Here is a 13713-nt window from a genome sequence, read left to right as displayed (position 1 = left end):
ACCTGGGCAGTGTCCATCTCATTCAGCATGACCACGGAGGAGCAGTTGTAGTCGAACACCAGCCTCCAGAAGTCGGCCACGGTGTTAGGTAGTGGGTGCTGAGTGACTACGAAGGCAGCAGGCTGCTTGTGGCTCTGACAAAGGAACAACACAGATTTCATCAAATACGCATTCATTGGTAGCATTCTGACAGCAAGACCTGGGCAGCTGCCAGACGCCCCAGGGGCTTCCCAATAGATTACACAGAGCACCTGCCCATCCTATTATCTCTGGGTGCCCTGGTGGCAACGGGGATCTTCTTCTAATGAACTCATTCTCCTCCAAAAGAAGACATTTCATTAGGAAAGTGTCACTCAGATGGGGATTATCCAAATAAATTATTTATGTCTTGGTGCTCAGAAAATAATCGTCATTATGATATGAAATGAAAGATTCTGAATGCTTATTTGCTGCTCTGCTGGCCAATGCACCTCTTGGGATATAGAGAATATCTTGGGCTCCCATGCCCTATGTTAGAGGAGAGATCAACTCATTCCAAAAGCGCCTCCAGATGGAATATCTGTTGCAGGAGGAGGGTTCCTGTGCCAAGCCTGGGATAAAGGCTGAGATGACCTGGCATTGTATCATGTGAACCAATGAAACACTGGAATGCACCTAGATTCTATTTATTTACTGGTTTTGCAGCCACATGGATATGGTCAGGGATCACTTCTAGCAGGGCTCAGGGGACCATATGTAGTGCTAGGAATAGAACTAGGGTGGCTGCGTATTGGCCATGTGTCTTGCCCGTCTGTATTATCTCTCTGGTCTATGCACCTGGGTTTTAGAGTCAGAGTGAACTGAGTTTCAAAGTCACTTTCACTTTTACATTTTAAGTCAATTATCTATTCCTTTACTCATCCACTCATTGATGTATTATCTATCCCACCCACCTGTCTATTGTTCATCAATCCATTCATCCACCCACCCACCCATCCACTTACCATCTATAAAACTACCAATTTTTCCATTTGCCCACCCTACTGTTTGGGCTGGAGCGATAGCACAGCGGTAGGGCGTTCGCCTTACAAGCGGCCAACATGGCCGACCTGAGTTCGATTCCTCCACCCCTCTCGGAGAGCCTGGCAAGCTACCGAGAGTATTTGATATGCCAAACACAGTAACAACAAAGTCTCCAATGGAGACGTTACTGGGCCCGCTCGAGCAAATCGACGATCAATGGGAGGGCCTTTACCCTTTACTGTTTGTTGTCCATTCATCCATTCACTACCTACCCATTCTTCCATTCATAATTTATGTGTTCATTCAAGCATCCATTCACCTATCTATTCACCCGCTTGTGTTTCTGTCCATCCATCCATCCATCCATCCATCCATCCTTCTATTCACCCATCCGTCCATCCATCTATTCACCCATGTATCTATCCCTCTATTCATACATTAACCCATCCATTCAAGCATCATTTGCAGTTTCTTCTTCTTCTTTTTTTTTTTTTGGTACCAGGTACTGGCAAATTTTTCTCTCTCCAAATCTAAGTTTTTTTCATTAAAAAAATTACGGTCATGGTCACGGTCCTCCTGTTATTCATCGATTTGCTCGAGCGGGCCCAGTAACATCTCCATCGTGAGACTTGTTACTGTGTTTGGCATATCAAATACCTCGATAAAAAATTACAACTTCCAAAAAATGGCAGTGGTACAGATGAATGAGACATGGATTGGATTGATCTAATAAGCAAGAACCTAACTACGGGTCTCTACTAAGGAAACATATTCAGAACCCTTGGGACCAACATTGTGTCTGGCACACAATGGGCACCCAGGACTATAAATTACTTCTTCTATTCTTGATTATAGATAGTTTGACACAGAGAAGACAGAGACAACAGTTTCTCTCTCTCTCTCTCTTTTTCTCTCTCTCTCTATCACATCTGAGGCTTTGGTTGTGCCATGTTTATGGCAGTGCCTAGGGAGAAGGGGCTGAAACAGCTGGGGGATGCTCCAAGAAACAGCCCTTGTAATGGCTAGGCTTTCTTGGAAAGTTGTTCACGAGGGAGTCTGAGCATTTTCCAGTAAACTTCAATGAAAGGAAGCGGGACTTCTGCAGTCATGCCAGGAGAAGGTCATGGCAAAAACCATATGGCCAGGGGGCTGGAGAGATAGTAAATAGTTGGTATACCTGGAAATTCAGAGGGTCCCCTATACCCCACCAGGAATTATCCTTGCGCACAAAGCTAGGAGTAAGCCCTGACACCACTGGGTGTGGTCCAAAACCACCACCACCACCAATAACAACAACAAACCCTTGTCAAATAGATGCCATAAAGCACCAGTTTGTTCTGTTTTCTTTTGGTGCTGGCAAAGACCAAAGTAGTGTGGCACCTGTGGATACCACGTGCACCAGGTTCTGTGTGTCAAGACTGCCTCCCAGCTGGAGGGATGTGCAAAAGCAGTCTGGCATGGCACGGCACCGGGATCTTGCAAAAGCCAATTTGAGCACATACACTGGTCTTCATGCCACTTCCAGACAAGGAAAGAGATTGGCCTTTGAGTCAAATATTTGAAAGCTTGTACCTTTGGCCTCGTCCTTTCTGAACTTGTTGATCTTGGAAAAACTCTGACCCCCCCCAGTATGTCGGTCAGAAAACGAGGATAATAATACCCAAAGGCAGAACAAAACAGCCTAAGTCTGGGACCTGGCATGGTGTCCGACATGCAGCAAATGTTAGTTTTCTTTCCTTTTTCCCTGTCTCTGTGATAAACGCTCTATTAGGCCGGCATGCCTGACAAAGCCTTATCTGAAAATATGTTCAAGATCCGTGCTCCTGCCGGGTTTCAGGGATCAGCCAGCAATCCATTTCATGGATAACATCATCCTTTACCAGGGGAAACATTAAAAATTAACCCAGAGGACTTCATATTTTTCTGCTCAGAGCAAAGCTGCTATGGTTACCAGATAATGCACGGACTGAGTTGGAATACAGATAAGGATTCCTTTTTTTTTTTTAATAAGAAAGGCAAAGGCCCCCTCAATGCCCTGTGGACTAAGAGAATACAATCAGCATCTTAGCTGGGCAAAGGCATCTGACTGTAGGCATTGCTAACAGACTAAGTAGAGGCCAGGAGCAAGTGGGATTGTGCTGGGATGGGGAAAGGCAGTTGGGATAGTGGCAAATACAGCTAGAACTTGGAAGTATGGACACACCCCCAGGCACCATCTGTAATAACACACACAGACACAGACACGCACACACAGACACACACACACACTCTCTCTCTCTCTCTCTCTCTCTCACACAAACACACACACACACACACACACTGAGCTGTACATACATTACACATTGATCTGGGAACATGCTTATATCTCCAGCTCTTTGGTCTGATCAGGCAAGACTATTCGGTCCCTGGACCCAAAACCAAAGAGCCCACTGAGGACTTCTCCTACCTCTTTACCTCCAACATTGATGAACTCTCAGCATAAAGCCAGAGAGAGCACACCAGGTTCCTGTCTGTTGGGGTTAAAATGGGAGGATGTTCACATGACTGGACCAATGTGACTTCAGTCATGGGTAGGAGGGGCTCAGAGGGCTTCAGTTCCATCCTGTCTGAGCCCTGAAACTCAGTAGGTAAGATTGCTTACTTTCTGTCATACTGAGCCCATGGGATGGGGGTCAGCCCAGAGGCCTGCTTTCTGCTCTGCCACCTGCTCTTGGGATTCCCTTGAGCCAGGCTCTGAAGCCTCAGTTTCTCTTGCTGAAAAGTACACGGATTAGACTAGATGATCCACAGCTCCATCCAGCCTCAAAGGTCTCTACCTTCCAGAAACAACAGGATGAAGAGCCAAAGTGGTGGGAGGACCCAGGGAGAAAGTCATGAGTCAAATCCCAAGCCGGGTCTGGGTAGAAGGAGCTTCCTGGGAACCTATGCTAAGCCAGCGAGAGCTACATCCCTCCAGCATGGTCATGGTCAAGGACAGGGTCTGTCTCCCTTGATGAGCCCTTGGCTGCCTCCCTTCTGTCTCTTTTTTCTGCTTCCTCACCACTCACTGAGCATCTGATCCAGATGGTCCTGGATTTCACTAAGACACCTCTAGAGCCTCTGGGATGTATCCAGTGATGCTTGGGGGACAAGATGGTACTGGGGAGTGAACCTGGGTCACGAGCATGCCTGGCATGAACCCTAACTGCTGTACTATCTTGGGCCCTCTTCTGTTCTGTTCTCTTAGGCTCCTTTAGAAGCACAGCTTACACTTAGGTTTGGACCCCAACCACAACCTTCCTGGAGATCAGCAGGATGGGAAGCAAGAGAAAACTGGTTTTCAGGGTCCAGTTAGGGCCCTGAGTTCCACCACCACCACTTGGGGAAGAGCCTTTATTCCCTGCAAGATACACTGAGAGCAGGGCTGTGCTTACGTCCATCAGGGCCGCATTGATGTAGTTGCTGGATTCGCCGTCCACTGAGATGAGGAAGGGCAGACAGCGGTCCAGTGGCAAGACGTCCATGCTCCGATTCTTGTCATGGTTCCGGGGGAGAAGCCCAATGCTGCAATCTTCAGGCCTCACGCGGGGAGTCACAATATTGAGGGTCTGAAGGGCACATGGATGAACAGGTAGACACTGGTTCCCCACTCACCATCGCCAAGAGAAAAGATGGTGATGTTCAAATTCAGCCTGACCCCATGTCTATCCTTCAAACCTGGACCTCTGGCTGGAATGCTATTGTCATCTGCTGCTATTCTGGGCTAGCAGCTCTCAGGGCATGGCATCCAGGGCTGCACCTGGGGGGCATCAGGTACCAGGACCCTAACTGGGGTCACCATTCTCATGGCATAAATCTTAGTTCCTGTATTGTCTCCCCAGTGCTCATGTTTTGCATATATAACAAGCTCCCAGAGGAAGTAGATGCTCTCAGACTCTGGACCCCACTTTGAAACACTGGGACCCAAGGCAAACTGTAATTAGGCAGAAATATTGAGGAAATCCGAGTCCCCTCCAGGGATGGAGAAGCATGAAATCCACACCTGTGTGTCTAAATGTGTCTCCACCCAGTCTGGACAAACCTGAAATCAGATCTCAGTTCAAAAACATAATCAGAGTTAAGCAGAGCCTCAGCAATTATGGGGCAGCCGGTGGGAACTTGCTTATGGCTGTGCATTTTAGGTGCTGCCAGGAAGCCTGCAGCTGTCTGGAGTGCAGAAACTGGAAGCACCCATAGAGATCCATTTCCCCCTGGAGAATGCCAGGGATGTGCTCAGTGCTGTGAGACTGGCTGGCTCGCCAGGAATAGGCTCCCACCTGAAATTCATCCTTGATCTGGCTGGAGTTTGTCTGCGGGTCCAGTCTGCTGATGTTGTAGTAGAGAGAACGGAACTCACACACAGGGATGGCGGTGTTGCCACAGAGGCAAGCTTCTAGGATGGCATCATGTACGAACACGTACTGCTCCTGCAGAACACGGGAGAGGGGAGGGGGTTGCATGAGAAGGGGCTAGGAGGCTGGTGGTGGTCCCCAGTTCACCCATGCCTGGAAGGACATGCTTCTTGGCCCTGCCCAATCATGACCTTCTCTTCTAGAGCCATGTTTCCAGCTTTCTAAGTGGTGAGTTCTATCCTTGGTGCAGAATTTAGGAGCTCCCCTGCCAATGTGAATGAGAAAGTTCTGGAAAGGCAACAGCTGCTGCTCTTAATTGTCCTGCTTGGCATAACTATGCTTATACCTAGTTTGTTGGCTTTCATTTTGTTTTGTATTTACTGCTTCCCGATTATTTTCAATTCTTCTGTGTGTGTTTGGGGGGGGAGAGGGACTTCCTGGGCGGCACCCATCAAATCAGGGAGCAAAACCAGGGCCTCACAAACAAAGCGCATGCTGTCATTTGAGCCACGTCTCTGGCACCAGTTTGAAATTATTTTTCAAAGGTAACATTTTATTTTGCATTTTGCCATGTGTACACTCTGCATTAGGGTGACCCCATAAGTCCTCTTCTTATCCTTCATTGTACATTTGACTCCTCCTTCAAGCCCTAACTGCTCTGGGAACCGCTGGTCTATTATCTGTATCCCTGGCCAGCTTTCTCCTTTGTCTGAAGGACACATCCTGGCAGGGCTGGATCCTTGCGAGGTCTGTGCTGCAGGATGCTTTCTCAGATCCAGACATGCACTTGGGCTGTGTGCACAAGATAACGCCTCAGGAAGGCGCCCTCCAATGTGCTAGATGGAGAGCTAGGGGCTCCCTATCTAGGGTGGAAAACTGGGACAGTCTACTTTGTCCACAGTGCCCCTGGAAGGGGCTCCAGAAGTCATTGGGTGAGAGAGTTTGTCCAAAACTTTGTCTCAAAACTGGATTTTCTTTCTTCCTTGGTCTCTTGTCCCCCATTCACCTCTTCAGCATTTGGGGATCACCTCCCAATAAAACCATCCACATTCCCATTCCCGAGTCTGGGACTGTTCCAGAATCAAAGCCCCTCCAACCCCCACCCTCTGTCTTTGACACCTGTTGATCCTTTCTCCTGGAACACCCTTCCCTGTCCCTGAGCCTTCAATCTTCCATCTGCTCTGGGAAGTCTCCTCTAAACCCACTGGGCAGAAGATGAAGAAGCTGTGGCTGCCACTTATATGCCTTTGCATGTTTTTTTTAATCCCCAAGCAGAGCTCTGGAGAACAAGGGGCCAAACACAGCCCACCAGTGAGGGCCCCGTAATATGGTGCTACTCAGGCCCACAGTCCCGAGGGCCACCAGGATTCCATGTGGCAGTGCTGTGGGAGGTGGCGGCATACAGTGGAAGGGATTTAATGCAGAGCTACATGTATTCAAGGTGTGAATGTGTATAGCCCTGGATGATCTCCCCAGACCGCAGGGCCCGACATGTTCATGGAGCAACTGTTCTCTCTGAGACCTGGTCTGTTTCTTTGTACACACACACATGGGAGCTTGGCCACATGCACCTATTTGAAAGTCAGTCTCTCCTACCAAAGAGCAAGACTGTGTGTTTTCCTCTAGCCACATCTTACATCGTTTCCATTTCCCCAAACCCAGGACCTTGCCTCTAGGACCCCTCGCCCAGGGTGTTTGACCACTAGGATCAGGGCCAGTTCAGGGTGTCAAAATGTTGGGGGGCCACTGCTCCAAGGCTTCCTCTGACCCAGAGCCCAGGACTCACCTCTGTCTGTACCAAATTGACCCTCTGGGCTCGGAGCTCACGCACACAATTGAAGATGTCCACCACCCCTTCGTTCTCAGCCATGTCGAGCATAGTGTCAATGGCAATGAAGCAGCCTGTCCTTCCGGCCCCAGCACTGAAAGAGACAGTGAGGACTGTGTGAGGGGTTGTGGGGGACCTGCAGGAAAGCCCATGGATGACCCTTCCCAAATTCATATGGGGACCTAGTGTGCAGGAAGAGAGACATCCTGCAAGGGGGCATGAGATGGTCATGTCCCCTTTCACCCCCTCACCCCTTCTCTGGCTTCTCCTGGGATAAAAAATTTGGGGGAGACTGCTCTATTTTCCTTGAATAGTCTTGCTGTAAAGCAGAGGATACAAGCAAAGTGAGTCTCAGGTGTGTGTGTGTGTGTGTGTGTGTGTGTGTGTGTGTGTGTGTGTGATGTGCATAGCCCTCAACCCTCCAGAACCTCCTCTGTGGAATGGGTGTGCTGTGACTTTGTGACCTTGCTGTTGGGGGAAGGTCAGTGCTGTGTGACAAAGAGACTAGCTCGGATACATCTACCATTGGCAGCTGGAGTCCAGGTCCAGGCTGATGGGGCAGTGCCCAAACAGGAGCAGACAGAGTATTCACTTCAGAACAGTCCAGATATTGCAAGGCAAGCTGGGTGGGAAGTCTCAGATCACCCATAAGAGAGACCTCAGGAAGGGGAGGGGACACAGGCTGGCGTCCCCCTAATAGCCCTGGCACTTCATGTCCTTTAGGATGGGGCAGGAAACAGCTCTCACCCTGAGTGTAGCTTTCTAGATAGTAAAGTCTACGGTCAGGTGAAGACTGGAGCTTCCCCTTCACTCTCTATCCAGTGACTGATTTTATAAACAGACATGAAGGGGAGTGGCTTCCACTGGGGCAGCCCACCGCCCAGGACCAGAATCTGGAGAGAAGCTGGTCAAACATTGGCTCTGCCATTTTACACCAGGAGCTGGGAAACCTGCCATCACCTCCATTTTGCCATCTGTAACATGGGGTTCCACTTCACAAGGCTGCACGAGAAGTGGCTGCAAGAAGCAAGAGTGTAGGGGGTTGGGGAGATAGTGCAAAGGGCTGAAACACAAGTGTGGCACGCACAGGGCCCTAGCACTACATGGCATCCTGATCACCATCAGGGGAAGCCTGATTGCTAGGGAGGCTCAGAAAAACTGCAAAAGAATCCATGAGGTCAGGCCACACCCACACCCCCCAGAGCAGCAGCAACAACAACAGTGGCAACGGTTACTATTATGTGGTGGTTCAACCTGGGACTCAGATCTCTTCACTTGGGGCTGGGCGCAAGGGATGCCTCAGGGGCCTGTGGAAGGCCAAGAAACCAAGAAAGGAAGGGAAGAGAGACCTCTGGGTGGACTCACCTTTGGGAACCCTGTGTACTCACCTGCAGTGGACTACGATGGGCCCGGCCTCCGGGGGGTTCAGGAACTTGACCTGGCGCACAAAACCCAGGAGGCCTGTGGCATAGCAGGGGACGCCGTGGTCAGGCCAGCTGGTGAAGTGGAAGAGGCGAAGCTCCCGGATCTCGTGGTAGCCTTTCTGAGGAGAGAAAGAACAAGCCTTGGTTCCTCCACCTGCCGCCCCATGCCCATCCCCCTCCCCCTGCACTGTGGCCCAGCCTCTAAGTGGCTGGGGTCCACTGGAGCCACTGTCTGGAATGAGAGAGTCTTGGGTCAGCTGCTTCTGAGAGTGAGGCACAAGGTGGAGGGTGTGTTCAGAGCCTCGAGTTCTGCATTGCTCAGGCACTCCCTCCCTGCACACCCATGCAGGTCGGGAGGGTACTCATGGCATGGGCTGGGCACCCTCCGTGGGCATGGGGAGGCCCACAGCAGAGGGCTAGGATTGAGGTGCTTCCTAGGGAAAAGGTGGCTTTTCAGAAATTGCAGGCTGGAGGCCCACAGGGTGGCCTTCAAACAAACAAGAGCAATAAGGAGCAGCAGGGGCCAGGGAAGCAGCTCAGAGGCAGAGCACAGGCCTCAGAAGTGTCAACCCCCAGGGCCACAGTGATGGCTCAGGCTTTGCATGTGGGAGCTTCCGGTTCAATCTCTGACAGCACAGTTCCTCCAGCACTGCATGGTCCACAATTGGGAGTGACCCCAGGGAGTAGCCTCTGAGCCCTCCCAGACATGACCCCCAAACCAATCAAATAAACAAACAAAAAATGAGGCCCTGGCTCCATCTGGGCACATCACACAAAACAAAACAAAACAAAACACCCTTAATCACACTTTCTTCTTGATTAGATTCTTATTTACAATGTGGGGTCAGAGCAATAGTACAGTGGGTAGGGCATTTGCCTTGCATGCAGCTGACCTGGGTTCGATCCCCGGCATCCTATATGGTCCCCCAAGCACCGCCAGGAGTGATTCCTGAGTGCAGAACCAGGAGTAACCCCTGAGCATCAGTGGGTATGAGTAAAAAAAAAAACCCAAACCACTCTTATTTACAATGTGATAGGAAGTAAAATCAGGGTTCCTCAGTTGATGGGGGTGTGGAGTATGGAGCTCAGATGAGTCCTGCTTCTACTCCCTCCTCCCTTCCTTCACACAGACACACTCTAGACCCCAAGTTACTCTGTCCAGTGAGTTCAGGCCATACTTCTGAGCGGAGCTTATGCAATATCCACTCCTTTTTCTCTTCTTTTTTTCTACTTAGAAATTCCGGCAGAGAGTACTGAATAGGATGCTGGATTGTTCCTTATTGGTATCCACCCTTATGTCAATGCACCAAGAAGGTGGAAATAAAGATACAGTGCTTTGTTTCTGGAACTGATCCTAGGAGCTGGCGGTGTGAGGCAGACTCCTTAATAGAGAATTCTATTCAAAAGAATAAGGGAGGGTTTGCCTCCCTTCTGGGGAAGGGAGAAATCAGAGACTTCTTGGAGGAGGCAGCATCTGACCTGAATCTTGAAACACTAAGAGTGGAAAGAATAGGTACTAGGTATTATGAATCAGCTATGTGCTTGTCACTCTTGAATATACCATTTGCAGTCAATCATTTAACCCTCTTATCAATCCTCATACTTCCTATAGCACTGTCCTCTGGTTGTTCATCGATTTGCTCGAGCGGGCTCAGTAACACCTCCATTGTGAGATTTGTTACTGTGTTTGGCATATCAAATATATCACGGGGAGCTTGCCAGGCTTTGCCGTGTGGGCAAGATACTCTTGGTAGCTTGCTGGGCTCTCTGAGAGGAGCGGAGGAATTGAACCTGGGTCAGGCCAGGTTCAAGATAGAACCTGGGTCAACTGCACACAAGGCAAATTCCCTACCACTGTGCTATTGCTCCAGCCTACTTCTTATAATATCATAAAGCTGAAATTTGAACCCTAGCTCCATAGTCTGAGCACTAATCCTCGTGACATTCTGACACCTTAGTACTAGTTGAGACAGTGGAGGAATTCTCAACAAAAAGACTGCTTAGGCAGAGGCGTGGGGCAGGTTTAGGCAGGGAACAGAATCACAGATGCCCCGGGACAACACCAAGAGAAAGCAGAAAGTGCCATGGGAGTTGCTGGTTGTGTTGCTCGATCCTGGAAGACCTGGTCTTAACCCCAAAGCACTGGGAGCTCATGGTAGTTACAGATGCTTACATAGTAGGGAACCTGCACCATCACGTGAAGAACAGCAGCTGCTCTGTAGAGGATGGTATAGATGGGGGGCTGGGAGGTATAGAAGGCATGATGGGTGCCTATCCAAACCCCCTTTCCTGAGACGTGACATCATCTCCAGTTGATAAGTCTTGGCTGAATATTTAGCCCCTTTCAGAGAAGCACTCTCAGCTCACTTCCTCTGGGGCTGCAGGCTGGGTGGGCATCTTAGTCTGAGGATCCTTAAACCAACCAAGTGACTGTCAGTTTTCCCAGGGCTGAGTCTCTCTCAGGGCATTAGACCTTCAGTGTTTAGGCCAGAATGTCTGTGGACAAACTAGGATGAGCAGTTACCTAAGTACCAAAATCCCTTTTCTTGGGGGGTGGAATGATAAAATTGTGGGTAGGTCATTTGCTTTGTATGCAGTCAACCAAGGTTCTATCTCCAACATTGCATATGGTCCCCTGAGTCCCACCAGAAATGATCCCTGAGTGGAGAGTCAAGAATAGTCGCTGAGCACAACCAGGTGTGATGCCCCCAAAACAAGGAAAATAAAGATAAACCACTTTTCTTAAGTTGAGAATACCTCTGCCACTCCTGGGCTCCAGGCATCAGTGGGGTGAGAATGCATCCTTGCTCAGTTTCTGCCGTGGCCTTGGCCTGTCTCCCTCACTGCCCTGTCCCTCAGACTTATTTTTCTTTATAGATAATAAGGGCACCAATTCTTGCCTGAAGCTCTGCTTGTAGGAAACTACAACTAAGACCAGGTAGATAGTCCTGTGAGGAGTCCTATGGCTAAAATCCTGGCCAGAGTGAACCCCTGGATTAAGGTAGCTGAAGCAGAAGAGAAAAAGAGCTTCAAGAATGCAGCAGGGTAACCTCTCACAAGTGTGTCATTAGTTGTTCTCATGGCGTGAATGTCATAGGGCCAGAGCTCTGTTTCCCCATATCAGTCAATCCATAGACCTGGTCCAGACACTGAGGGGCAACCTCCAGGGTGAGAGAGTCCTGCTGGTGAAGCACACTTCACAAACCTATTTGGGTTGGCCATCAGCACATTGTATGGCCCAGCCTGCTGACTCCAATGTCATGTGCATAGTCCTCACTGATAATGGAACTGGATGTACTGGGAATTTTTCACTTCATCCTCCAAATCAACTCAGCCCCAAGGACACATTCCCACGTGTGGTTTGTACCACCTGCTACAATTATTCTATGGATTTGCCTATTGAGTTCTGCATATCACTTGTGCTAGTGGAGATTTGTTGGAGTGCATCGATGCATATATGGCTGGATGGCTGGAGTCTTTTGGTGCCAAGGATGGTCTCGGTGCAGGAGAGACCCTCCCTCACCATGTGTCCTGAATGAAAAAACACACCAGCTAGCATGGTGAACCAGAAGGGAAGCTTTACCTTCTGGACTGTGAAGGTACGTATGACATATTCCGCCAGGGGCTCGGTTTCAATCAGTGTGACCTTAATGTCCCCATAGACCTCCGTGTCATCCGGCCAGTACCGCACGCATTTCACCTGTGAGAAAAGACAGACATAAGGATGTGTGACCAGGTGTCTGGGTGTAAACTGCTGCCTCAACTGATCTTCCCATTCAAAATATCCCCAGGGCTACTGGGTGGAATTTCAGTCCAAGGGGTTTCCCAGCTGGCTGGGGAATCAATCCTATGCCCAACGTCACTCACAAAGGGTTTGGAGCTCTTAGGAAGGCTCTAGGGCCTTCTTTTGTAGAGCTCCTTAGCACTGTCCAATCCATTTCCCCATAAAGTGATCACACAGATCTAGGTGAGATAGGGGTGCTCACCCCCAATATAACAGGGGAAAATAATACTGAGGTTGGAGGTTTAGTGACTTGTCCAAGGTCCCATGGCCAGTTTCTCTCTGTGGCTGAGTCCACAGCTTTATCGGGCTGAGTGGGACCAGCCTTGTTGAGATGAGTATAAAAGGCAGGAAGCAGCGAGGAGGTGGACGAAGTGGGCAGGAGAGGGACGCTACTAAGAAGTGGTCATGGGGGCAGGAAGGAGAACAGTTCTTTGTCAGGAGAAGGAAGGTGCCGAGGGAAGACTGTGCCACTGCTCACTGCTTGGGCGGAGAGTGCAGGCGCCACGCACAAGCCATGCCCCCACTGGACTCTAAGTCACACTCCGCAGGAGGAAAGAGAGATCATCGGTTTCCCCTTAAAAGAACAAAAGCATTACCATTCCGGGGGACGCCGCACGGCCTAGCGTGGCATTGCCCACAGTGTGTTCCGCTGGGTGCTAATAGGTGTTAGGTGAAAAAAACAAAACAAAATAAAAAAAAACAAAAACAAGAAACAAAAAAAAAAACAAACAAAAAAGGTTTTGTGGTCAAATGAGTTTGGGAAATGCCGGATTAAACACAACTACACAGGCTGCTTTGCTATGTACCACTCAGCTCATGAATGTGCTAATGCTAATGTGGATTTTGTGACTTTCCAAAAGGGGCAAAGAGTTCACAGCATTTCCCAAACGTATTTAACCATGGAACCCTCTTCTTGCTAAACATCCTGCAGACTAGCATTCCACGGAACCCACTTAGGGAAACACTGGTCTAATGCAACAGACTGTGGGGGGGGGGGGGGGGGCAAATGGATGCATTGCTTCGTTCTAGCACTCAGGAGCTGGGCAGCTCCCAGAAGTGCTGAAATCTCATGTAGTCTCCGATTTTATACAAAATGGGAGCTAACTCTGCCACATGCCTGTGGGAATTATTATTATTATTATTAAATTATGAATCCCATTTTACAGATGAGGAAACTGAAGCTTGGGGAGGCTAAGAAAACTGTCCATAATCAACTGTTATCAAGGGAAGGAACAGGACCTAATGTCAGGTATGCAGACAATTACCAGGAATACTGCAAAATGCAGTAGTTGTGAACTGTGAAGT

General features: G+C 49.3%; 1 protein-coding gene across 16 annotated transcripts in view; it reads right to left on the bottom strand.

Moving 5' to 3' along the window:
* The window catches only part of PTPRT (protein tyrosine phosphatase receptor type T), a 1141641-nt gene that overhangs the window by 17838 nt on the left and 1110090 nt on the right, over window positions 1-13713 (bottom strand). For 8 of the 16 annotated variants that reach the window (XM_056121254.1, XM_056121255.1, XM_056121253.1 and 5 more), the window contains 7 exons: window positions 13005-13064; window positions 12208-12324; window positions 8589-8743; window positions 7159-7294; window positions 5298-5447; window positions 4416-4589; window positions 3-134 (listed from right to left, as the gene is read on the bottom strand). In XM_056121254.1, coding sequence (XP_055977229.1) covers window positions 3-134; window positions 4416-4589; window positions 5298-5447; window positions 7159-7294; window positions 8589-8743; window positions 12208-12324; window positions 13005-13064 — 924 coding nt within the window. The remainder of the gene's footprint in view (window positions 1-2; window positions 135-4415; window positions 4590-5297; window positions 5448-7158; window positions 7295-8588; window positions 8744-12207; window positions 12325-13004; window positions 13065-13713) is intronic. The other 8 variants (XM_056121260.1, XM_056121258.1, XM_056121263.1 and 5 more) reach the window with 1 other exon arrangement.

This window comes from Sorex fumeus, unplaced genomic scaffold (assembly GCF_029834395.1).
Source record: "Sorex fumeus unplaced genomic scaffold, SorFum_2.1 ptg000044l, whole genome shotgun sequence".
NCBI lineage: Eukaryota > Metazoa > Chordata > Mammalia > Eulipotyphla > Soricidae > Sorex > Sorex fumeus.
This window is presented reverse-complemented; position numbering and strand designations above follow the sequence as displayed.